This window comes from Ixodes scapularis, unplaced genomic scaffold (assembly GCF_016920785.2).
Source record: "Ixodes scapularis isolate PalLabHiFi unplaced genomic scaffold, ASM1692078v2 PGA_scaffold3__209_contigs__length_174095766, whole genome shotgun sequence".
Taxonomy (NCBI): Eukaryota; Metazoa; Arthropoda; class Arachnida; order Ixodida; family Ixodidae; genus Ixodes; species Ixodes scapularis.
Genome location: NW_024609868.1, coordinates 111,072,731 through 111,100,549, shown reverse-complemented (window position 1 = coordinate 111,100,549; position 27,819 = coordinate 111,072,731). Strand labels below are relative to the sequence as shown.

At 44.6% G+C, this 27,819-nt stretch overlaps 1 protein-coding gene across 1 annotated transcript in view; it reads right to left on the bottom strand.

Annotated features, from left to right (window-relative positions):
- Nucleotides 1–280: 280 nt before the first annotated feature.
- Nucleotides 281–27,819, bottom strand: part of LOC121837257 (tachykinin-like peptides receptor 86C) — a 46,894-nt gene continuing 19,355 nt past the window's right edge. The window contains exons 3-4 of the mRNA XM_042292840.1: nucleotides 744–940; nucleotides 281–368 (exon numbers count right to left, since the gene is read on the bottom strand). Coding sequence (XP_042148774.1) covers nucleotides 281–368; nucleotides 744–940 — 285 coding nt within the window. The remainder of the gene's footprint in view (nucleotides 369–743; nucleotides 941–27,819) is intronic.

The following is a 27,819-nucleotide window of genomic DNA, read 5'->3' as shown; positions in this document are numbered from 1 at the left end:
GTCGTCGAAACGCCGAGATCTGATTGCCTCTGAATGAAGGATAGCGGGTAGACCTCAAGGCACCTTGCTTTGAGCCTCGAGGTCTTCCGACTATCCTTCATTCAGAGCCAATCGGAACTCGGCGTTCTAACGTCACCACAACACAATCCCTGCAAAAGAAGCAAACTAGCGCTTCGGAATGCCGGGGTGACAACACTTCTCTACAATGCCCCCCCCCCCCCCCCCCCCCAGAAAAAACGGAAAAAAAAAAGAAAAGTAAACCCAAGTGTTACGTCAGCATTCAGTTGATTTTTGCTTGATATTTGTCTGTGTAGGCGTGGAGAGCTGTATTATGAGTGGCGACGTGCTGCGGCGAGGGTATGTACAAACTAAAAAAATAAAATACAAAATTGCCCCAAAAGAAACGAGGGTTATTTAATTTGTAGCTAAAGTCTCGTTCACCCTGTGCCTACACCAAAATAACATTTCCTTAGAGGTTCCTCTGCAAAGATTAGGAACCTGGAGCGGTGTATAGGTAGGCTAGGCAGTATGCATTTCTTTTACTGCCTGACCCTGTACATAAGTAATATCTGCTTTTGTAGGTGAGCGCAATTTCTATCTAATATTTAACTGGATAAGCTTCCTTCTATCTTTTTGTATTATATCCATAGTAGCGGTCTTTGCCCGGCCAGTGTATAATTGAGCGTCTGGCCGCTTTAATGAGAAGTCCTATCCTTCGCCACTGCGACTCTGTTGGTGCCCACCTCTTGTTCATGAAGTAGTAGACGATGGGGTTGTACATCGCGTGCGACATGGCCAGCCAGTACATGGCCAAGTACACGTGCTGGATGTAGTCTACGTAGGCCACCTTGGGGTGATGAAACACGTAGATGAAGTAGATGTGGTAAGGGAGCCACGAGACCGTGAAGAGGACAACCACCGTGAACAGCATCTTCACCACCTACGAGAGAGACAGGGGATATTTTGAATCAGTTTAACTCTGAAATTGGGATGGTCAATTTGTTAGGTTCTTAGTTTACTTTTACAAATATTGAGCAATGGAGGAGCAATAGCGTAATCACTAGGTTTCCGCAACTTTAAGTATCATATCTACCATTGATTTTTTTTTAACAATTTAGATTTTTTTGTTTTAGTTCAAAAATGCTACTTAAAAAATCAATTTCTGCTGGAGGCAAACGTATTAGAAAATCACACCGCCCTCCAAAACGTCGTTCTTGTTTTAAGTGTTTCTAAAACGGCGTTTTATTCGTTCCTATAGTACACGCTAGTAAGTGTTTAAAAGAAATGTATTCTCTTTTTAACACAGGTCACGTTCGCTATGTGGACGAAAGTTTTGTGGACGAATCGACTAAACACATGCATTTTTATCCGATTTCTTTGGTGAACTTACACTATGAACGTTATTTGGAAAACGAAGGTGTCCACGTTAGCGGAACATCACGGTAGTGCGTAGCATACACTTTTTTTTTCAAGAGTGTAAATTTGCTGTAAGTATAAAACAAAACGAGCAGCAACTTGCCACGCAGGGGAGGCCCGCATATCGCTCGGTTTTTATCTCTCTTCGCTACATAAAATAATAATACAAAAGAAGGGAATGAAAGACGCCGCTTTGTGCAAAATGCTGTCGATTGCACACTCGCTGATTTTTATTTGAAGTTCGAGCGAAGCGGACATTACAAGCGCGAAGATGTTGTTTTGAACAGCGCCGCATCGAACTAATCTGTTTGCACCGGGCTCGCAAATGTGGCATTGGCTGTGCTCTTACTTCAGGTGAAACAGGGTATAGCCCGGGACTTCGAGATGTGGAGTCAAGTGCTCACTTGAGCTCTCAGCTGCCGGAAAATGTTTTTAGAGGATATCACTCAACTCAGCCGTCTGTCGAATGACTGTTCCTGAAGAACTACACCAGAAAAAAAAGTTTACATAGAAAGCAAATATTTCCTACGACCTCAATCTATTCCAGGAGGCATACGTAAAAAAATAACGTTCCAGGTCATTAGGGAATTTGATTTTATAAAATGTAATGCAGGAAAGAACAGAATAATGGTATTCCCCCTTAGTTAAAAAAATAAATAAATGCCTCACATGACCCACAGCAACACCATGAAACTTTTATATAAAGAACTGTTCCTTATACTAATTGATAAAACTTTTTGGAGTCTTAATTAGGCGCGTTTTTTTTTTAATTAGAAGGAAATACCGCCCACGTGAATATTTACACTAAATTCACGGTCGTTTCTAGCGGAATGTATTGTTGCGGTTGGCTTAAAATTGTTTCGCGTACAAAAAAAAAACTCTTATTGTTGTTTTGTTTTTTTCATAAAAGAATTTTTTTCAGCACCATAACAAAAAGTTGCTCGAATACCTTTCTAAAAAAAAAAATTTGTTGTTTATGCGAACATTATAAATTGTCTTGAACCTCGCACTACCTTATAATTTTCAACGTACATTTACAGTATGCACACTCTGGATGTTTCATGCAGTTATTCCCAAACCCCAATTACACTAATCTTCCGCATCGGAAACTCTTTTTTTGTGCAATTCGAGTCGTACTATAGAGTGAACTTGATTTGTACTAATTAGGAAACTGAGAGAAAAGAGTGATTGCAAACTTAGGAAAGGTTTTTTTTTTTGTTACTAAATTATTGGAGGGCACCGAATGGCTGGAATTTTGACGACGACAAATTAAGACAGAACGGAGTGTTCTAGTGATTACGCGGGGGTCATTCTACTTTAAATACGAACGGGAGGATACCGAACGGTAATTACGGCGGGGCGGATCAATAATAAATATATAAATACATTACGATTATTTTTTTCAAATTTTATTTGTTCGTCATCTTGTAAACCCTGAGATGGGGAACGATAAAAAAACGTCCGTTTTTTTATCGTTCCCCATCTCAGGGTTTACAAGATGACGATTGATTACCAGCTCGCCTGCACTCTCTCACTGCTTACAATTTATTTGTTACATACTGCAGGCCTCTTGATCGGTCCATGCAGGTGTAGGGTACAGTACACCCTCAAACCATTATTACAACGGCTCTCATAATTATTATTAATTAACACTTTCATAACTAATAATCAACGGCAAAAGAAAAAAAAAACGTTTGTACGACAAATGTTCAAAGAGGTTTACAACACTAGAGCTCAATGGCAATACATAAAAAGGATAATCATCTAGTGCTTTATTAAAATTCGGGGCTGTGTATATATTGTAAGGGAGGGCGTTTCAATCTGATATGGTGCGTGAAAAATATGAAGACATAAAAATGTTGCTTCGAGCAAATATTGGTTAAAAAGGAAACTGAAGGTGGTTCCTAGTGGCTCTGGAAGATAATGAGGTTCAATATGAATTAGAGTCGACGCACAGATTGTCGTAATAAAAAAGGTACAAGAACTTCAGTCTTGCAATTTTCCTACGCTGTTCTACGGACTTGATATTGTTTGACGCTATTAAGGAGGATGGTGTGTCAAGCCTCTTGTACTCTCTAACTGCTTTCCTTTGGAACGCAGTTAGAGAGTACAAAGGAAAGCAGTTAGAACAAACTGCTTTCCTTTGGAACATCTCAAGTTTTGATGCCTCTTTTTTCGCGTTCGGATCCCAGATTATATTAACATATTTTATTTTTGACCTTAAGCAGGAGTTGTACGGTTGGAGTTTAAGGGAGCTTGGAACATTTTTTAACTTGCGTCGTAGGAAACCTTATTTTCGAAAAGCTGAGGAACTGACATTTTGAATATGTCTGGACCATCGTAGATTGCTTGTTAGGGTTTCTCAAATATATTTGTATTTATTGACTTCGGTTACTCTAACAATATTTGCTTGATATGTGAATTTCAAAAGTTTAATTTTCCTGGTCATGCGTAAGTGAACAGTCTTCGCGGAATGCAGTTGCATTTCCCACTCATTACACCTATCGTCAACTAGAGTAAGAGAAAAATGAAGCATTTTTGGTCATCGACAGCGGATATGGTTTTAAACAAAACACAATCATCTGCAAATAAGCGGATATTAACGATCGTACTCACAGTTGACACAATATCATTTATATAGATGAGAAGTAGCAGGGGACCAAGTAGACTGCCTTGGGGAACACCAGAGGAAATATCGAGTGTACAGGAAAAATGGCCTCCAACTTCAACAAACTGGTTACGATTGTATCTCTGCGATGCGAAATTAGAGCGCAGCTCTTGAGGTATTTAGATTTTTCGATATACCGTGATAACGAATTTAGGAAACAAATATCTATATGAACTACCAGAAATACTATGAGCGTGAATGCGCTTCCGCGGCGACAAGCAGATACGCGTGCGTGCTCATATTGTTTCCGAGAGTGCATATATAGATACTGTTGCATACGTTATATATATATATATATATATATATATATATATATATATATCAGTGTGTCGAACCGAAAAAAATACGGGTTCGGTTACGGTTCAGGTTCAGGTAAATTTATTTTGTTCCGGTTCAGTTCCGGTTCGATTAATTCGATCCGCGAACCGGTTCGGGGCGCTGAACCGGTTCGCGGACCGGTTCGGAAATTATAAATGACAAAATGCAACATCAAAATAAATTACAAATAAAACATCTGAAATCAGCACATACGAAACGGGATACATCGTAGTGTAAGGCTCAGGGATTTCTACCAGGAATGGTTTCTTTATGTGCACTCAAAAATACCTCACCGACGTTTACGCATTCGGACTTCATCTAAATGGGTCCGACGCAGTAGCTGTAAAATCCGCGACCTCCTTACAAACCCACTTAAAAGTAGAACTCGCTAACTATCCCGCCACCTCGGCGTGTAAGCAATTGAAAAAACAGTGGGAGGAAAATACAGCTTTCTTTATTTGAATTAGCCTTCGGTAACTCAAATTAGACCCTTAAAGAAGTTGTCGCTAATCAAGATACGGAATATAAAAAACACTTCACCGAACGCAACGCCAGAAGGACGTAATAGAATAAATATTAAAATAGAAGAGTTCGCTGTCTCACAAATATGTTAGCTTCTAAGTGCCTATACGAAACCGGATGCATTATTATCAAACTCCACAGCCTTTTCTTTTCTCATTCCGATGGAAGCAAGCTTCAAGAACTCGCGCGTTCTAGAAACGTGTTATGAAATGAGCACACAGCAGCATTTAGGATTTACGAGATTGTACAAAAATAAAATCCCGTGACGCGATTTTTTTTTTTTTTTTGCACAGCCGTTTAATTCTTTTTCTTCCGTGCAAGCCGCGACCAGCGCAACACTGGTTCCTATGTCAAGATTCATGAATGCAGCGTTTGTCAAGATTCATGGATGCAGCGTTTATATTCCTAAGACTGAGTGGAGAAGAAAAATATGTAAGCGAGGTGTGTGTGAGTTGACGGCACTTAAAAAACAAATGGCATTGATAGCACATTCATTGTCAACAGCGCGTGGCCGAACCGTTTTGACATGAGCCGGTAACCGTTATTGTTTTTCCGGTTCAGTTCCGGTTCGGGTTCATCGCGATAACAATATAACGGTTCGGGTTCGGGTTCAGTTCCGGAAAAAATAGCGGTTCGGTTCCGGTTCGACACCCTGATATATATAATATAATATTTATTTATAAAGGAGGAGGGGGTACTGAGGAGGAGGAGGAAGGGAAGGAGCGGAGGACCCTTCCTTCTTCTTCTCCTCTACCCTCCTCCCCCTCCTCCTTCTTCCGTCCTCCTTTTCCTCCGGCTATGCCGACGGCGACGCCAACGCCGCAAAACACGGGAACGAGCGCCAAAGAGCTGCGCTCTAATATTGGCAGCGACCTTTACCTTCAAAGTCCTATAACGCATGGAATGCGTTACAGGCAATGGTTGAGGGAATCGATGTGTCACGTGACGTATATTCGTCCGCTAAATTTAGCGGGAAAACTGAATTGTTGTATAGGCCAAGTGTCGGCAGGTCACGTGACGTCGTTCCCCCGCTAAATGTAACGGGGAAACTGGATTGGCGTCTAGGTCAAAAGAAGTAAAGTTTCCTGCTGAATTAAGCGGATAACTGAATTGATGTATAGGTTACATGACGGCAAATTCTCTCTAAATTTAGCAAAGAAACTGAATTGATATTCTGGACACAGGCGAGGTGCAGTTTTTTGCTAAATTTAGCAGGGAAACTGATTTGACGTATAGGTCACGACTCGTCAATTTCCTTAAGGTGTATAGGTCACATGACGCTAGGTGACGCACTTTCCCAGCTGAATTTAGCGGAAAATGTACAGACGGAAGGAGGGACGAAGAAAATATTGAGATTGGGGGAGTCATGTTAAAAAAGATTTTATGCTTTAAAAGGCGATTCTGGTGGGTAGTAAGAATTTCCGAAATTCCGTCGGAGGACCAGAGTACCTCCTTAGGCCCTCGTTAGTCTAAACGTTAATCAGGTTATTTGGCTTTAACCCATAAGTAAATGTTTCTCATTGCTCTATTTTACCTAGGACAGTATGACTACTAAATCTATCTGTGTTTGTAAGCTGCAACAGAACTGTGACACGTTCTGAAGGTTGCAAAATTATCTCCTTTTTTGTAATCTAAATTGATCGAGGCTGAGTGCACCCTTGTTATTCGAGCAGTACACCAGCTTAAATTACAATTCTTATATTTCAGAAGGCTATGACTGTACCAGCTAAGGTGGCGCTAATAATATTAATGCTAATAAATGATACTAGCATTGTACTGACGCCACAAACATGGCGGCGGCGATTAGATTTGTATGAAAGTGGGTAGCATGTCGTTTTATTGAGAGCGAAATTCGTGTATGCTTGTAGCTGACGAAACAGACTTCAGGAACCTTTCCATGAACCAGTAGAACCGTATTTATTATGAGCACCAGTTTCGCACCAGTTGCATTAATTTATTTTGGCGTGTTTGCCTTTAGTCGAGCATTTGAAAATCGTTCTTTCTGCATGACCAAAGTGTTCCGTTTCGTTTACCATTCGTCAGGTGCACCTGTGTAGTGCCCTTCAAGACTTCGTTATTTCGTCCAGTTACGGGATGACTGAGGCACTGAGTTCTTACTGAAAGAAAGTTTTCGGCGCTTAGAAGTTTGTTTTTTGCAACATTAACACGAAAAAAATAGATTTGCGTTCTTGTTTAAGCGGTTGGAAAAGGCGTATCCTCAGTCGTGTAAGGAAAATGCTCCTCCCCGCACAAACGAGAACCTTTTTTACTTTTTACATATTGTAGAACCCTTTCAGTTAAATGCAGTACTGCGACAAAAGTCTAGCGCATTTTTTGTTGTCTACTACATTTCGGACCTACCACAGACACCAATACTTTGTTCGAGAACACACGAAAACATTATTTAAAACAAATAAACCGATTACGAGACTACACTTGGTGGATGTTCCGTATTGTTTCAGCTTCCCATCAAAGCTCAGCGGAAGCCCGGCGCCGAGCCCTGAGCACGCGTAGGCTGTCAAACTTGGCCGAACCGAATAGTTCCTGCTGTGGGGAGCGGGAAGCGGGAATCTCGCAAGGCCGGGGTGTAACTCATTGACGCCAGGAAGTGAGCGAAGCTCACAGCCACGCCAGCCTTGCAGTAACCTTGCCCGTGAAGTTAAACATGACGCCACGAACGCTCTGCGGGCATCTGATCTTCCGAGGTGTGTCGAAGTCTCCGATGGCTGCTCTTCGAGCGTTCGCTGGTATCGGCCGTTTGGAACGGAAAATATAGCCATCCGTTCAAAGTACAAGTATCCGACTGACATAGAGAATTTTGTGCATCATGCTTCACTTACCCATCTTTCAATTTTCAGTCCAGTACCCCTTAAAAACACGGATTTGAGAGAAGGGTATTTTCGACTCTTGTATCGTGAAATGTTTGATGCGGAAACATGTGCTCTTGGATTATTCATTTTGATAATATTAATAATAATAATAACAACAACAATAATAATAATATTAATAATAATTCTCCTACTACAACTACTGCTGCAAATAATTAATAATACATTTATTGGCACATCGGGACTGTTAAAGATGGATATGTTTACGGGCACATTAAAGCCAGCGAAGGGCTTGTGGATGACACCCTAAAGAACAGAAATGTCTGTGAAAATGCTAGGTAAAAATATTACCTTTCAGATTACAAAGTAAAGACTTAAATAAAACTCTCCCCCTCCCCCGATTTCAGCACAGAGTACTAAATAATGACAGCGAAGTAAGAAATTATCACGTGAACAGCAAATACAAATGCTAACACACAATGCTAAGCAAAAAAAAGCAGTCTTTCACGCACGCAAAATATGAAGTAGTAGAAAGCACAGATAAGAAAAATAAAAGTACGAAAGAAGAGGCAAAATTCAGAATCTGAGGTAGTTTTTGCAACTAGGACATCAGAATCATCCTACCTAAACTGGGAGCCGGCATTAATTATCATCAAGGTTAAGATACTTGAGTTTATTTTTGAGAGTCTTCAGTAAAGTGATGACATAAAAGAGTCTGGGAGTGCGTGGAATACACGTGGAACAGAAGAGTCTGGCGAGCATTTACCTTACCGAGTAGGACAACATGGCACTACAATACAAGGAGGGCGACGCAATGTGCAGGACGAATGTAGTGGTGTCTTTAAATCATTGCTCCAGAAACTACGAAGTACAACTGTCAGAATAAAAAGTGAACGGAAATTCGGCAATTTAAGGCTTTCGGAAATGTTGGCAGTGCGGATAAATGTTTATTGTAAAGGAAGCTGGTGAGTATTCCCCTTAATAAAGTGTTAACTTTTGCCTGCCAGCGACCTGAACAGATACCAAACACTGTTATGCCGTAGCGAAGCACACTATAGGCGAGCGCGTGGGCTATTAAAAACCGAACTCTGACGGGCATAAAAACCCATGTGTTATAGAGCATGCAGGATGTACTTCGTGGTTTGCCGGATGAGTAGGACATGTGAGCATTTCAGGACATATCGAAATCAAAGTAAATACCTAAGTATTTTACGCAGTTAACATACTCGATCAAGTCACAGTTACAGGAATTGCAGCTTGACGAGTGGACAAGAAACTTGATATTAGCGTGGTGATTGTTTGATGGATTGAGGGCCCGTACCGTGAAGACAGGGTGTAGCGAGCCAGGATGCGACCGACACGTTTCAGAACACACCAGAGGAATGAATTTAATCAAGCGACAACAAGTAAGTACAGCGAGAGGGGGCGCCACAGGAATGCGGCAGACTATTTACAAAGTCAATAGGTGGAGACCTCTACATCTCCCCCCTTTATGAAAGATGAAAGATGGAGGAAGCCTACTACATAAAACTTCACAAATTTAAACAAGTCGGCCGAACAACACGTCGGCCACTACGAGTTCGCACAACACCGTCGCTGTCGGTTGGGACCGGGACCGGCTCAGTGGCAGGGGGCGGCCCTGTCGGGCTTGCGGGTCGTGGTTGTTCAGGAACCAAGACGTGTTGCGCTGATTCAGGCTGATCTTGTAGTTGTGCCTCTCCACCGAAAGGCACGAGATGGCGGCGGTTTCGCTGAAGAACACCACCCCGTTCTGTTTCCACAATATAACTTCGTGGTCGTTGAGTGGGACTCAACACTGTAGCGCGCACTTGATCAGGTCTCACCCAGACTTGCTCTCCGGTTCGAAGTGACGGCAGGTCCCTGGCCGCGTGACGCCGGTTGTAGTCTGCAGCCTGTTGTCTTTTGTAGACTAAATCATTGCTGGCTACCTTGTCTTTCACTGGCCAGTTTGGACGAAGTTGCTCGTCGCGCTTAGGAACTCGGGTCTCGGGGAACTCGGGCGACAACAAGTAAGTACAGCGAGAGGGGGCGCCACAGGAATGCGGCAGACTATTTACAAAGTCAATAGGTGGCGACCTCTACAGTGATCTCAAGGTGATCGCGGAAACAAACAAGCTTTGTTTTATAGTTGTTGATATCGAGGAGGTTGTATGCAAACCAATCCAATAGATGGGTGGCATTTGTCTGAAGGATGTTGACTGCACAAGGGAGATTATTATTTCGCGAATTAAGGAGGGTATCGCCGACGGATTGATAAATCTTGCAGTCATTGACACCATGAAGCAAATAATTGACAAAGAGTAAAGCGAAATAACAGATCCTCGAGGTACCCCCACTTTTAAAGAAAGGAGAAAGCTTTATATCCGCCGACTAAGACAAACTGGGAACGATTGGTTAGAAACTTCTTGAGTAAAGAGTAGAGAGTACCCGTAGAACCTAAACGTTGTAATTTTTTTAGAAGCCATTGATGGCTTACAGTGTCGAAGGCCTTAGATACATTGAGAAGGAACGCACATGACCACATAATATTATCAAACGTAGATTAGAGATAATCAGAACAATCGTCAAATGCCGATTGGGTGCCTCTCCCAGCAATGAAACCATTTTGGATGGATGAAAAAATTGTCATGTTTATCCAAAGATCGTTCATCAACTGAAAAATGTATTTTTCAAGCATTTCTCCTCAAATTGGTAATATCGAAAAAAGGCTATAGGTTTCAATTTTTAATCGCGTGCCCTCTTTGAATAGTGGCCGTACAATGGCAACCTTTAGACCATCAGGTAGTTTACCGCGTGTAATAAAGCTATTAAGCATAGCTAAGGTAACATTTTATTTTATCGAATTCTTTTGAAGATCATATGCGCGAATACAATTAGCACCAGGGAACTTGTTTGCTCTGTCTTTGAAACTAAATAGTAGAGAATAAAGCAAGGTGTCAGTTAATGTAGAAAGAAAAGCTGACGTTACGACTCATGACCCAGAGTATATTCTTTTTCAACAGCGGCTCGAGCCACACATGTATATTTGGAATAAAAAAAAATTAATTCATCTGCTAATGACGAGTCAAGTGAACCAAAATTTCTTTCAAGAGTTTGGTCAATAAATTGCTTAGCACCAGTGCCTCAAAATAGGTTAATCAATGACCATGTTTTCGCCGAGCTAAGCTAGGAATCTTCAAACTATGATTCATAATATCGTCGGTTTGCTGAGCAAACGATGGCGTTAACGTTATGTCTAACCTGACAAAATTCAATTTGTCAAGTTGTATTATTAGCAAATCTCCAAAATTGGCTCCAAAAAACATCCTTTTCTTTCATTTTCTGAAGGATACTAAAAGTCAACCATTGGTGATTTGATCTGCGCATTCTTTAAAATAAGAGTTCATTTTGCAGCTTCAGTGAACGTGTTAAAAGCCTGTACACATATTGTGTACAGATGAACGTCGCCAACGACGCACCGCGTGGGCGCTCTTGCTATTTTCAAAAATTAGAAAAAGACGTCACGACAGGTATCGTTACGGGGGAATATACCTTCCAATCCCGCAATAGCACGCGCTGCCCACACGAGCGACACCGCGCTTGATGGTCGAACGATCTCGGTATGATGCAGTATTGGAAAATATACTGTTCAAACGTATTTACGTTAAGTTACTAAAAACTGCTTCGTAAAGTAATTAGAGTGCCAATCAAAATACTATTCCTTCGAAATATCTTGAATAGAGTACAAATACTAAGGAATGTAATTCACTTACTTTCAAAGCTACTTTCTCACTGCATTACTTGCTTCGACTTTGGTGACCCTAGAATGTTTTATTTGCAAGCCACAGAACTAAACAACAAACTCGCAACTTTAAGCATTATAGCCTCAATAAAAGAAGGAGCATCACTGGCGCATGTTACAAGATATTTTTAAGTCAAATGTGCAAAAAGAGTTCACCCAACCAATAGTGACATCGCTGAAAATAACATATTCTGGTGGATTACGTGCACTCTTGATGCCCCGTATTACCAAAGCGCCGCAGTCGCTATATCTGGAGTTCACTTTAAACACAGTTTATATATACAAAAGATTGACTGAATAACAAGGCCCTATTAAAAAAAATTAGGAAGAAAATCTAACTGGTCAAGCTTGTAACTAAGCTGGTCAGACTGGTCAGTGTGGTAATCAAACTGGCTTAACTGGAAATCAAGCTCGTTTAAGCTCGGCAAGCTAGAATTTGAGCTGGTCAGTCTGGTTTAAGTAAACACCAGCACGGTCTAACTAGAATCTGGTTTAGATTCAATCTGGTGTAGCTGGGAGCCAGTCTGGTCCTAACTTGTCAAACTGGTCAAGCTGGGAGACAAGCTGGTGAAGCTGGCCGAACTCCTAATCGTGCTGGTCAAGCTGGTCTTGCCGGGTGCCCGCACGCCAAGGTCAGCCAGAGCTGGTCGAACTGGCATTGCTGGGAGCGAGCGCGCAAATGTCGGCTTGGGCTGGGACGTGGCCACGTCCAGACCTTTGTAATCTCGTTTTTGGTAGACGACCGGGCGCTTCAGGCGCGCTGCGAGCTGTCTTTGTGTGCGAGAAGAGAGAGAGAGAGTGGTAAGAATGGAGAATTTGACACACGTTTGGCTAGCTTGGGCAGATTTTTTGAAGGGAAGGCTGTGTGCGCGTTATCTGGAGACTACTTAAACGGTGGTGCAAGCGAAGCGGGTCTTGAGGAGACAGCGAGCGGCAGTCCGTTCAGCGCGGGAAGAAGTCGGACGCCCCGACTTTAGGCGTCGCTTCGTGTCTCGAACGTGTGTGCGCTCGTGGATGACGGTGGTGCCAAGGAGTATCGCCAATGCCATCCAAGCCGCACGGATTTCCTCGCCCCTGCCGACTACGCAGAGGCCACTTCGCCCCCATCACTGGCGGGACCCAGGTCTGCTTCTCTCATTTTCTTATTGTTATTGCCTGTTTTGGCGTGTGTCTAATAATTTTCATGTTGAGAGATAAGCCATCCAGTTCTAATAACATTGTTTGTTTTGCACAGAGAACTACTGTCTGTGCGTCGGTAAGTTCTGCGCCAGCGCCGAGGATGTGCAGCAAATGAGGTCATGTGAGCAGGACGCGAGTACGAAAATAATAAATTGGATGCCGAGTTGGCTTTTCTGAAGAGTTTGGCTTGTTTACCCTGTGTATCAATTTAAAGAGGTTAAACTTGCGGGGACGTCCACCAGCTTAACCAGATGACCAGCATGCCAAACTAAGCATGCTGGGGCAGTAACTCAGCTTGAAGCTGGGACCCGCTTAAGCTGTTTTATTTTAAATAGGGGGATGGCTCATAAATAGTAGGCATGGCACTTGGCGCGTGTTCTTCAAGTCAGGTACCCCAAACGCTTCATTCGTAGTTGACTAAACTTCTAAATAAAAGACACATACGTCACAAAGAAGCACTGCTGTTTTTCTCGCGGTAGTGGGTTTCTCTATTACTTTTCCCATACTAAGCTCTGGGAGCCCGTTCAGAAAAGCGCACAAGGACTCTTTTGCATACTGACAGCTCATCCTGCTCGTGGTTTGTTTCCTGCCTTGTTGCAATCTGTACCCTCATGAAAGAGTGCGAGTTGTCACGGCTCTTGCCTTAGCAAGATAAAACTTTAAAGAAAACACACGCAAAAACGTGTTTTTTTTTTGTGTCTAAATTATTTCCTTCTATTCGTTCTTTGTTGGCATTTCGAGTCTGCATCTTTGGTACTGGCCTGTTTTCTGTTCAGTGCTCGGCCGTTTCCGCGTCACGTTTGCAATCGGTTCAACTTTGCGCTGGGGTGTGCCGATTACTAAACCCCTAAAATATTTTCGCGCCAATTTTGTTTCAAAGTTTAAAAAAAAAATGCATTTGAGATATTGAGAACGACACGCTGAGAAATACAATTAAGATAGAACAGGAAATACTTTCGATAAAATGTATTTGGAAGACACCAAAATATTACCAAAAGTAATTGAAATATGGCATCTTCAGTAGAGTATTTGAAATAGTCACAAGTCTGGTAAAACGCAACGACTGGTCGGAGGGTTTTCGTGTTTCCTCGGGTTCAGTTACATCTTGAGAAAAAACGAACGTGAAATTGAGATTCACGGGATAGAAATACTAAGAAATTCAAATTTAACTCGTTTTTTTTTTTCAAGAACCTCCACAGCTTTGGTGTAAGAGAGCTGCGCGTTTAGTTTATAGGGCAGCGCGCGTGCGCTTTATATTTTCGTGCGTGGTAGTGCTTGAAAATATTTTTTTTAGTGCATTCTGGACACGATTTGCTGATGTTTTGGCGAATTCGTCTAAAATTACAAGACCGCGTTGTGTGCGTTTTTGCGGAGCAATTTAAGCGCCAGCACAATTCATACTTGCAATAGATGGAGTCGCTCTGTGGTATCCATGCTTGAAAACTCCTGTCCTCTCACATCCTGCCTACAATGTCAGCAACGTAAAAAACCAACCCAAGCACCAGCTGGACTCCTGCAACCTCTTACACCACCGCGTTATCAATTCGAACGAGTCGGAATCGATCTCCTGGGACCACTTCCCGCCACTCAAGCCCATCACCGCTGGATTATTGTGGCGATGGACCATTTGTCTCGTTATGCAGAGACTTCCGCTCTCCGTAGCGCAGACGCTGAAGACGTTGCTGCTTTTCTTTTAAAACAAGTAAATCTCCGCCACGGCCCTCCCAGGCACCTTATAAGTGACCGTGGAACAGTCGTCCTCTCCCGCGTCATTCAGGAGCTTCTACATCTGTGCCAAACTGTACACAAACCAACGACAGCGTATCATCCCCAGACGAATGGCATGGTTGAACGTTTTAATAGAACAATCGTTGATATGTTGTCTATGTATCTACAGTCAGACCAACAACAATGGGATTCTGTGCTTCCTTTTGTGACCTACGCATATAACACTGCAATCCAAGATACCCAAGGCTATTCTCCATTTTTCCTTCTGCACCATCGTTTTCCAACGACTTTTCTCGACAACCTTCTGCCATATAGTGCTACCGAACAAAAACTCCAACCCACAGTTGCACAACTTGTCTGCCGCGCCGAAGAAGCCCGCCAAATAGCAGGATTACGCACAGCCTCTTCTCAACAACGCCAACGTTAACGCTATGACCAGAGCCATCGCCCGGTTTCCTACGCTATTGGAGATCTCGTCTGGGTTTGGACACCCACTCGGCACCAAGGCAAGTGCACCAAACTTCTTCACCGGTACACCGGGCCCTTCCGCGTCACTCGACGGTTATAAGACCTCACATATCAAGTGACGCTCCACGAACCAACGGCTGACCTTCGCCGGACTTCCACCGACACCGTACATGTCGCCCGCATGAAACCCTACTTGCAACCATTCACACCATAACACACCCTAATCTGTACTTGCGGTCGGGACGACCGCCGCCACACCGGGGGGGGGGGGGGGGGTAATGTTACGAAGAAGACGACGATGACCGTCTTTATCGGGCCGCTGGCAATGGGGCTCGTTCCAGCGCGAGCTGGGGCGGGCAGTTCGATTAAAAGATCGAGGCTGAAACGGACCGTTCCTGTCCTTGCTTTTGATTTCCATCGTGACAATATATATATATATATATATATATATATATATATATTGTGGGAGCCGGGGGTGAAAGACGAGGCAGAGGGCACGTGACAGGCGGCCGGCGGAGAAGGCACGAGCTGGCGCGAGACATTGCGAGCTGAGCGAGGCTGGAAGCTGGACAAGAACGACGGAGCCGGGGCTGCCTGACCTGGCCCATCGAACCCTGGAGCGGTCCACCAGCGAGGTCTGGAGCAAGACCGGTGGAAACGGCAAGCCCGGGCCATATGACCTGGGCTATGACGATTCCGGGGTGGTTCCGCAGCGAGACTCGGGCGTTGATAGCCCGGGACAGCCAGCCTACGCAGCGCTGGCGTGGGAAAGGCGATCCACAGGCCTGGACACGGACCCCGACTGTGAGCTCTGATCGACGGGCGACAACAAGGGTCGACGGGCCCGGACTACCGGCTCTCGACGACGGGCAACCGAGAGGTACAGTAAACCCAATCGCTGTCTTCTCGTTGCGTTGTGTAACTCCCTGGGTGACGGGCGGAGCGCATACCGATCGGGTGGCGATGATTAGTAGAGGGATCTCCGTAATGAAACCCACATTAAAATGGCGCCCAACGTGGGGCCCGTTCGGTATGCCTCTGCTTCTAGTCGTCCCCACGGAGTCCCATGGACTCGTTATGCGGGTTGTTCACTAACGCTAACGATGCCCGTTGAGACAAAGTATGTTGAAATTTTGGTGACTTGTCTCACAGCAGAGCTCAGCAGGTGTCTCCTTGAATCGAGTACTTAAAGGTCTCGAAGGACGAGGTTGTGGACGCGCTTTCTCGGGTACCCCAGAATAGTGGTTGGCAGAAGGTGACGCAACCGAGAGGAACACGAGGAGCGCGGTTAAGATGTAAGAACGTCGTCTTCGCAGGCAGACGAGAGGCACGGCAGGTTCACTGGAAGGCAGGATGGCGACTGGCAGGAGGGAAAACAGCCAGGAGTTATTGCATATTTACGATTTAGGCTTGGAGTGATGCGGTGAGCCAGTAAGCGCTTGTCGAGGCCCGGGGTGTAGATCGGTTTTTGTCAGTGGGTGTCGGAAAGATTGCGGGAATTGCAGTCGACACCGGGAACACTGGCGGACGAGATTGTCAGCGGGTGTTGAACAAACTGGCGTAAATTGCAGTTGACACCGGGAACGCTGGCCGGCGAGTTAAGGAGCAGTATGATTTGTAACCGCTGGGCCAAGACGGCTAGTTGCTTCGCGTCACTCCAACAACCGACGGAGGGCAGAGGGACGACTCTCCCTTGAGGGAGGTCGTTCCAAGAAAGCTACGAAATGTTTTAAAATGATTCTTTCTCGACTTCACTCGGGCCGGTCGTGGCAGTGACAGCAAGACTTTTAATAAGTTATGTCGCGTCACGACCTGGCCGGGGATGAGGCGGTAGACATTTAGGTGGCTTGTAGTTGTCCAGCTTGCCTAGAGGCGTGAACGGTTTAAGCGGGCTTGCTCGCTGAGCTACCGCCCCCTCCGAGGACCGAGCAGTCCCTAGAGCTCGTATGCACGTGGACGGAATGGGACGCTGACGTTTACATCGAGTAGCACATGGTATATGTAGCCGTTGCGGAATTGCGGGCATGGTATTTGGTCATCCCGCCACAGGCTTTGGATCCCTCCGCTTGCGCAAAAGATGGACTAGGTTTACGCCATCGTTACCTGTTCTGAACGAAACTCACGCTTTGAGCAACGCACCTAGTGGCTTTGCTGCGTCGCTTGCTCCGAGGTGAGAAGGGCACCCGAGGTATAAAGACGCGAGCGTCGTGTCTTACTTCTAGGCTTACTCGGCGAGATACAAACGAGGAGGCTTGCCCGGTTCACATCGCTGACTTGAAAGGATACTACCGTCTTCGCGATGGAGAAGACGTATTGCATGAGGTTGCGGTAGGACACAAGAAATCCCCTGTTCTTGGCGACCCACGAGCGAGCTCTGCAATGCAGACTTGCTGAGTTGGCCGCATGGTACACGAACCCGTCGGCAAGCTATGTGGCGTTAGGGGCTATGGCCACTGCCACAATCTGCGGCAGAGTATTTGTTCGCTGTGTGTTGTTTTTACAGTTTGTTCTGCGCAGAATAGCTTCTTGGAAAGACGGCCGTATACAGACGGTGTAACCCAGGAAGCCCACCGGGAGGGAAGACGGGACCATTCGTTTTTCCAAGTGCTCAGGGTGGCTGACAGTTGTTCGGCCTGACGAACGGTTCAGGCGGGCAGTTCTAAGCCCGCTGTGACCTCTAAGCGGAACGGGGCAAGTCCGTCTGCGTCGGCCGGACCAGCTTAGAGCAAGCCCCCTGCTGCATCGCGGTGAGTGGGACAGCGAGCGACAGACAGGTCGGCATTGTCTGCTGGCTTCGCTAGCCACCACCAACTACGCCGCTTTCGTACGCTGCAACGTGGACACTCCGGCAACAGCAACAGCGGCCGCCCATGAAGCCCAGCGGCTCCCTGAGGCCCATGAAGTCCCCCGAAGTCCGGGCCTTGAGGGGGGGAGAGTGTGGGAGCCGGGGGTGAAAGACGAGGCAGAGGGCACGTGACAGGCGGCCGGCGGAGAAGGCACGAGCTGGCGCGAGACATTGCGAGCTGAGCGAGGCTGGAAGCTGGACAAGAACGACGGAGCCGGGGCTGCCTGACCTGCCCCATCGAACCCTGGAGCGGTCCACCAGCGAGGTCTGGAGCAAGACCGGTGGAAACGGCAAGCCCGGGCCATATGACCTGGGCTATGACGATCCCGGGGTGGTTCCGCAGCGAGACTCGGGCGTTGATAGCCCGGGACAGCCAGCCTACGCAGCGCTGGCGTGGGAAAGGCGATCCACAGGCCTGGACACGGACCCCGACTGTGAGCTCTGATCGACGGGCGACAACAAGGGTCGACGGGCCCGGACTACCGGCTCTCGACGACGGGCAACCGAGAGGTACAGTAAACCCAATCGCTGTCTTCTCGTTGCGTTGTGTAACTCCCTGGGTGACGGGCGGAAGGTATACCGATCGGGCGGCGATTGATAGTAGTGGACCTCCGTAAAGAAACCCACAATATATATATATATCCTTACGAAGGCCGGACTCCGGCCGAAACGTCGAAGATTAAATCGTCCGTTGTTCCTGTTTTTCACTAAGGGTTTTTTTCTTCTCAGTTTTATACCCACGCCTTCGGCCTCCCGCCACCATGCCCGTTATATATATATATATATATATATATATATATATATATATATATATATATATATATATATATATATATATATATTTATATATATATATATATATAATATAATATTTATTTATAAAGGAGGAGGGGGTACTGAGGAGGAGGAGGAAGGGAAGGAGCGGAGGACCCTTCCTTCTTCTTCTCCTCTACCCTCCTCCCCCTCCTCCTTCTTCCGTCCTCCTTTTCCTCCGGCTATGCCGACGGCGACGCCAACGCCGCAAAACACGGGAACGAGCGCCAAAGAGCTGCGCTCTAATATTGGCAGCGACCTTTACCTTCAAAGTCCTATAACGCATGGAATGCGTTACAGGCAATGGTTGAGGGAATCGATGTGTCACGTGACGTATATTCGTCCGCTAAATTTAGCGGGAAAACTGAATTGTTGTATAGGCCAAGTGTCGGCAGGTCACGTGACGTCGTTTCCCCCCGCTAAATGTAACGGGGAAACTGGATTGGCGTCTAGGTCAAAAGAAGTAAAGTTTCCTGCTGAATTAAGCGGATAACTGAATTGATGTATAGGTTACATGACGGCAAATTCTCTCTAATTTTAGCGAAGGAACTGAATTGATATTTTGGACACAGACGACGTGCAGTTTTCTGCTAAATTTAGCAGGGAAATTGATTTGACGTATAGGTCACGACTCGTCAATTTTCTTAAGATGCATAGGTCACATGACGCTAGGTGACGCCACTTTCCCAGCTGACTTTAGCGGAAAATGTGCGGACGTAAGGACAGACGGAGAAAATTTTGAGATTGGGGGAGTCATGTTAAAAAGGATTTCATGCTTTAAAAGACGATTCTGGTGGGTAGAAGGAATTTCCGAAATTCCGTCGGAGGACCAGAGTTTCTCATTAGGCCCTCGTTAGTCTAAACGTTAATCAGGTTATTTGGCTTTAACCCATAGGTAAATGTTTCTCATTGCTCTATTTTACCTAGGACAGTACGACTACTAAATCTATTTGTGTTTGTAAGCCGCAACAGAACTCTGACACGTTCTGAAGGTTGCAAAATTATCTCCTTTTTTGTAATCTAAATTGATGGAGGCTGAGTGCGCCCTTGTTATTCGAGCAGTACACCAGCTTTAATTACAATTCTTATATTTCAGAAGGCTATGACTGTACCAGTTAAGGTGGCGCTAATAATATTAATGGTAATAAATGATCCTAAAATTGTACTGACACCACAAACGTGGCGCCGGTGATTACATTTGTATGAAAGTGGGTAACATGTCGTTTTATTGAGAGCGAAATTCGTGTACACTCTAAAAAAAGGGTAGTCATACGTGACTACCTTTGGGATGGTAAAAAGTTGTCCCAAATATAACGAACCCTAGAGTAAAAATGACGACTTCACACGTAGTCAAAAAGCAGGTAGTCAAATTCGACTACCCCCAAAAGCAACATGGCGGACGGTTAGCGAGGCTCGGATTCCCCGGTAAGGCCTAGCGAACAGCACGGCTTTTCAGCCGAGTTAGAGAATAGGGCGCGTACGCCTATTCGACGTCTTCCAAGCGCCATCAGACACTCAAAACATCCGTCCTTAGACACCGGTACCGTACCAATTAGCCGGGAAGACGGCAGTGTGTTTGCCGGAATCGCCGCGATTGCACCCGACGGCATCTCGCTAGATTGACTGTATTTTTACCGCCGGCGGAGAACGCTCCAAAAAGAACTCGTAAAGCGAGTAATGGGCACGCTGACTTTATTCAAAACAACGTATCATTGTCGTTTGCGGCGATGAGTCGCTGGGGACCTTCGTCGACACCAACGGGAGGCGTTTAACTTGCACCAACGCCCCGCTATCTTTCTTTCTTTTTGTTTTTTTCCCTATCTCTTCTTGTTTGTGCCTACCTCAACCGACGTGGTTATCCATTGCTGCCTGCACTTCGCAGCTCTTCGACACAGAACAATAATTTAGGAGGCCGAGTGACACAATTATTACGATTGTTTTCAATCTGAGAGGCACGTAGGGAGCCCAGTGGACCGCAGAGCCTGGACGGCTGGACCGTATGCCAGCTGTTTGCAATCAATAGCTACAGGACTGCACAACACTTCGCTTATTGAATAAGGCGGCAGCTTGCGCCACCTAGGAGGTGTAGTAGTAACTGCTAGATGCACTAAAAAAAATGCTCATTCACTAACTCTCCTGAGGCTCTTGACTACGTACGTACAGCACCTATGACAACTCATGAGCCAACACACACCAACCACGATACTGAAGACCTGTACGGGTACATACATATCAACAGTACAAGGGACAAGCAACTGCTGCACAACACCTCCGCGACTCTCTACTCTGACGACTTTCCGACCCGATTCGTATATATGCCCTACACGGTTCTGACGAGGATTAGGCAAGTGACTGCCGCTGTTTAGTTGATGAATACAAAGAGTATCTGCAAGCATTATTAGTATACAGTTATTTTGAGTATTTAGACTGGTCGGCTAGACACCTCTCTTAATCTAACGCTTTGAAAGGCAACATGATATGAAAGTAATCAGCTAAAGTAACACCACATGGCATGCTCCCGATCAGTTTCGGTTTCAGATTCACGCAGTGATAAGCTTACTAATGCCATGTTGCCCCATGCTCGTTCCGCGCGTGTAATAGCAACAAAGGTTACAATAATATCTGCATTCCTAGTCAGTAATCGGCTAAAGGTAACATAATTCTTAGTATTGTGTTGTTAAATACCCCACAAAGTCCAGCGTATCATATTTGCTACGTGGAGTTTGATGACTCAAAAAGTGTCAATAAATTGCGTGAAGCTGAGACCATGGAGTTATTATTGTAATAACTCTATGGCTAAGACCAAAGCCCGCAGTATCGGTTTTGATACTCTGACAGAGTTTTCGGATTTGGGTAGTTCAGCAAGGTCCCGCCAGGCTGCCGCTGGCAGCTAAAGCAAGATGGCCGCACGCAGCAGCTCGCTCTAAGGCATACCGTCGGCGTCATTTTACTCGAAAAACAGTAAACCGTCCTACACTCGGCACTTTTTTGTTTTTGCTCAGAAAGTGTTGCAGAACCACGTTATTCCGTTCGTTGTCGTTTTTGAGTCCCGTCCGCTTAGTAACATTGCTTCAAATTTCTGCGTATCGTTTTCGATACAGTGGGTTGTAATGGATGGCACAATTTTTGTACCAATTCTGATACGTTTTCTTGGTAAAGCTTTGAATGGTACACGTTTTAACCGTTTTTTTTTATTGATTTTTTCCTTCTAATTTGAGGTTCCTAAGTTAGGAACATATTGAACAACATCGTCACCGGCGAAGATGTCAGCGATTTTAGTGATCTGTCGGAAAGTGACGAAAATTAGTCCCCCCGCCGCGGCTGAGCCCTCTGAGACAAGTGATAATGAAGAAACCGTAGAAAATTCCTTCGGATCATTGTAGCTTCGTGTTCTCGTCCATACAACAAATGGCGAAAGGAATTGCTCCAAAACAGGCATGCTAAATTTTCCAAAGTATTCTCTGAGCCGGATGCCATAGATTCACCATTGTTCCTTTTCCGCCAGTTTCTAAGTACTGATATGCTTACTATGCTAGTGGAGCAAACAAATGTGTACAATACACAGAAATAAGGCAGCTCCGTGACACAACTCCGCAAGAGCTGGAGCAATATATTAGAATATACCTGAAAATGGGGCTTACAAAATGCCGAACGTCGTGTGCTACCGGGAGAATGGGACAAGGTATTCTCCTATCGCTGACAAGAGGTCGATAAATCGTTTCTTGAAGCTGATGCAATGCATGCATTTTGTAAACAACATGGAAACCACAGAAGAAGCGAAGGAGGACAAGTTGTGGAAGATTCGTCCTTGGATTTCATTATTCCAGCACAACCTCTAGAGCATTGAACAAGAAGAGTTCAATGCGGTGGATGAGATAATGGTGTTATTTACAGGAAGGAGCTCGCTCAAGCAGTACATCCCAAACAAACCGACGCCGTGGGGTTTCAAGCTTTGGGACGGGCAGGCACAACCGGTGTCCTTTACCATTTCGAGGTATACCAAGGCCACTCCAAAGAAAACTACATTTTTGGACTTGGGGGTGATACTGTCCTGAGCATGTGCTCTGAAATACCTTCAAATGAAGACTTCAATGTTGCAGCTGACTATTTTTGTAGGTATTTGAACCTTGTTGAAGAGTTAACGAGAGGAATACATAACGTTGGAACTCTGAGGCAAAATCGGATGAGAGACTGCAAACTCCAGGATGGGAAGACTCTGAGAAAAGTTGGCTAAGGCTCACATGATTACAGAGTTGACAATGACAAAGGAATTGTGGTAGTTCGCTGGTTTGACAGGAAAGCTGTCACCCTAGTATCAAACTTCGTCTTGGTTGAGTCAATTCAGCAAGTCAAACGGTATGACCGGAAGGCCAAACTCCACATTGACATCACACGCCTGACAGTTGTTGGTATGTAAAACAGTTTTAGGGGGAAGGGGGGATCGACCAGCATAATTATCAGGTGTCGCTGTACAAATACACCATTCGGTCGAGGCGCTGGTACACGTACCTCATATATCATGCTATCTTCATCTGCGTCGTGAATGCGTGGAATATTCACGGGCGCCAAAGCCATCAGCTGAAGGAGCGGCCACACAAGCTGAGAACCTTCATTGCCAGTTTATCAGAAAGCCCGATCTCTGCTGGAAAAGCACAAAAAGGACGGCCGGTCAGTCTGCCTTCGCCTCCGATAAAGAAGAGGAAGTTCACGCCAAGTCATCCCCAAGATGACGTTCGAAAAGACGGGGTTGGGCATCTTCCAACTGTGGCGAGCAACCGACTTCGATGCAGGAACTGTGTGCCCAGTGTGAACACATTTAGCACAGTTGTGTGCGCGAAATGCAATGTAACTCCAAGTCTGAGCAAGCGACGCAACTGTTTCTTTGAATACCACAAACCACGACACCGCAGCTGGCAAGGACATAGCAGAAAAGCCCAGTGTATCATATTTGATACGTACAATATTTTTTACTGGTTCGAAATTTTATTGTTCTTTTTGTGTGAATGTACTCACCTTAGCCATAAATAAAGGCACGCAAGTTTCTACAATTTTAATTTGCCTAGAAATATGTTTGGGCTTAAATTTCTCAAGCACTTAAATTTAGTGCTTGAGAATAGGTGACAATTGTAGCGGGCAAACGCTGGCGGCACGCTTTCCCGTGTTGATCGAGTGACCGATGAGTCGCTTTACTCGCTCTACTTTAGAATCCTTTAAATTATACTCATGTGAAAAAAAAAGGATTGGAGTACCTGTAAAAGAAACAAAAACAACTAGCATAGCCAAGGTTTCTTCTTTTTTTTTTTTGTGCTGCATTCAGAGAACATGTACACCGTTATCAAATTATTTTTAATCTTTCAGTCTTCTGTTGACAACAAAAGGTTGGCACTTTTCAAGTATGGGGACACTTGATATAAACAGTGTATTAAGCTCAAAACATTAGGGCATTACAACCAAAACTATATTGTGTATATATATATAACGTGGCTATAATGAAGACAAAGTGCTCAGGTGGCAATTGTTTGTATTCTTTTATTTTCCAAACCTGATTATACAATTTCATATTTAAACTATTTTCTTCTAAAAAATAAATAAAACTCCTAAAACAACCTTGTAGGTACTTTTGACGCATTGTGGAAATGGAAATCTGAAAAGGAGTCTTTTTTTAGCACCAGACTATCGAACTATAATAGTTATAGTAATGATACTTTCAAGAGCCAGAAACAACCCTTTGAATACGAAACAAACCAGAAAACTTACATGGAAACAGGGAACGTTTAACCAAAAAACAATGCTGTGTATGCATTACAAACATATTAAATCATCAAAATATGCAACATCGCAATCACTTCACCATTCTAAAAAAAAAAAAGATACCTGAAAATATGTATAACACAAAAAGGAATATGATTTACACCACGCAAGATACTGGGCCATAGAACCAAAGTTTCAACAATAAAAAAAAGCAAAAAAAATTATAGCGGTAGCTGACGCGCCGAAATATAGTGGTAGCTGACGCACCAACATGTAGTGATCCTCTAATGAAGAGGCGACGATAATGGTGGTTCGACAATCCGGCTGCTATTTGGCAGCAGGAGACATCCAGGAAGGGCCGGTAGAGCGGCAGCGCTATGGGGTGTCCTTATAGGTGACGAGGCAGAGGCGATAGACCCTTAGATTTAGGTTTAATAAATCGTAGAGCAGAACACCAAACCAGAAGAACGCAAACGGTGAAAGAGGCGCAAGTTCGGGCTCGCGCTGGCGCTTGTAAAAACACAAATAGCGCCCGTGACGACTCAACAATCTAGTAAAAGCCAATTACTACGCTGCCACTGAATTTCAACGTGCTACTGAATTGGACAGTTCGTGCACTACGTACGTACAGCCAGGAGATCACAACCACGACGGGTGCAGCACAGAAATTCAACCAGTCCGAGATTGATGAAAACAGTACGGGCGACACAGCCACATACCTCTGAGCATGTTTACCCTGCCGATCCTCGGTCCCAGTGTTCAATGGTTTAACATGATCAGATATACAACTAATCTTTTTTTTTTAATATTCTTTGCAATAAAATAGGGCAGAAAGATATCCTCACTCCAGTTCGGCAAACACCCACGCCGTTTGTTGTTGTTATGTCGCCACAGCTACACCCCACCACGGTCCACGGCTGTCGAGACCAGTGTTGCTGCTCGCGCTGACAAAATGTTTATTCCACCAATTTACGCGAATTGCACAACATATGTGATCTTGGCGGATCTTAAAAGATCACGAAAGCTAAGGAAGCATATCACTTATAGTCTTCCAGTAGTTATCCAAGTTACTAATATCATTTACGACTGCCTGCACGTGAATATAGGATTCGAAAGTGACCACACCCCGTCGTCACCTGCAGAAAGCGGTCATTCCCCAGCGGTTTGGGGTCGTCACTTTGCCCAAAGGCTAGTAACTCGCCTTTTGGGGTAGTCAAAGCCTCCAAAGCGCTATTTGACTACCCAGCGTAGTCCTTTTTTCTTAGAGTGTATGGTTGTAGCTGACGAAACAGACTTCAGGAACCTTTCCATGAACCAGTAGAACCGTATTTATTATGAGCACCAGTTTCGCACCAGTTGCATTAATTTTTTTGGCGTGTTTGTCTTTAGTCGAGCATTTGAAAATCGTCCTTTCTGCATGATCAAAGTGATCCGTTTCGTTTACCATTCGTCAGGCGCACTTGTGTAGTGCCCGTCAAGACTTCGCTATTTCGTCCAGTTACGGGATGACTGAGACACTGAGTTCTTACTGAAAGAAAGTTTTCGGCGCTTAGAAGTTTTTTTTTGCAACATTAACAAAAAAATAATAGATTTGCGTTCTTGTTTAAGCGGTTGGAAAAGGCGTATCCTCAGTCGCGTAAGGAAAATGCTCCTCCCCGTACAAACGGGAACCTTTCTTACTTATTGAGGAACTCTTTCAGTTAAATGCAGTACTGCGACAAAAGTCTAGCGCATTTTTTATTGTCTACTACATTTCGGACCTACCACAGACACCAATAATTTGTCCGAGAACACACCAAAACATTATTTAAAACGAATAAACCGATTACGAGACTGCGCTTGGTGGATGTTCCGTATTGTTCCAGCTTCCCATCAAAGCTCAGCGGAAGCCCGGCGCCGAGCCCTGAGCACGCGTAGGCTGTCAAACTTGGCCGAACCGAATATTTCCTGCTGTGGGGAGCGGGAAGCGGGAATCTCGCAAGGCCGGGGTGTAACTCATTGACGCCAGGAAGTGTGCGAAGCTCACAGCCACGCCAGCCTTGCAGTAACCTTGCCCGTGAAGTTAAACATGACGTCACGAAAGCTCCGCGGGCATCTGATCTTCCGAGGTGTGTCGAAGTCTCCGATGGCTGCTCTTCGGGCGTTCGCTGGTATCGGCCGTTTGGAACGGAAAATATAGCCATCCGTTCAAAGTACAAGTATCCGACTGACATAGAGAATTTTGTGCATCATGCTTCACTTACCCATCTTTCAATTTTCAGTCCAGTACCCCTTAAAAACACGGATTTGAGAGAAGGGTATTTTCGACTCTTGTATCGTGAAATGTTTGATGCGGAAACATGTGCTCTTGGATTATTCATTTTGATAATATTAATAATAATAATAACAACAACAATAATAATAATATTAATAATAATTCTCCTACTACAACTACTGCTGCAAATAATTAATAATACATTTATTGGCACATCGGGACTGTTAAAGATGGATATGTTTACGGGCACATTAAAGCCAGCGAAGGGCTTGTGGATGACACCCTAAAGAACAGAAATGTCTGTGAAAATGCTAGGTAAAAATATTACCTTTCAGATTACAAAGTAAAGACTTAAATAAAACTCTCCCCCTCCCCCGATTTCAGCACAGAGTACTAAATAATGACAGCGAAGTAAGAAATTATCACGTGAACAGCAAATACAAATGCTAACACACAATGCTAAGCAAAAAAAAGCAGTCTTTCACGCACGCAAAATATGAAGTAGTAGAAAGCACAGATAAGAAAAATAAAAGTACGAAAGAAGAGGCAAAATTCAGAATCTGAGGTAGTTTTTGCAACTAGGACATCAGAATCATCCTACCTAAACTGGGAGCCGGCATTAAATATCATCAAGGTTAAGATACTTGAGTTTATTTTTGAGAGTCTTCAGTAAAGTGATGACATAAAAGAGTCTGGGAGTGCGTGGAATACACGTGGAACAGAAGAGTCTGGCGAGCATTTACCTTACCGAGTAGGACAACATGGCACTACAATACAAGGAGGGCGACGCAATGTGCAGGACGAATGTAGTGGTGTCTTTAAATCATTGCTCCAGAAACTACGAAGTACAACTGTCAGAATAAAAAGTGAACGGAAATTCGGCAATTTAAGGCTTTCGGAAATGTTGGCAGTGCGGATAAATGTTTATTGTAAAGGAAGCTGGTGAGTATTCCCCTTAATAAAGTGTTAACTTTTGCCTGCCAGCGACCTGAACAGATACCAAACACTGTTATGCCGTAGCGAAGCACACTATAGGCGAGCGCGTGGGCTATTAAAAACCGAACTCTGACGGGCATAAAAACCCATGTGTTATAGAGCATGCAGGGTGTAGTTCGTGGTTTGCCGGATGAGTAGGACATGTGAGCATTTCAGGACATATCGAAATCAAAGTAAATACCTAAGTATTTTACGCAGTTAACATACTCGATCAAGTCACAGTTACAGGAA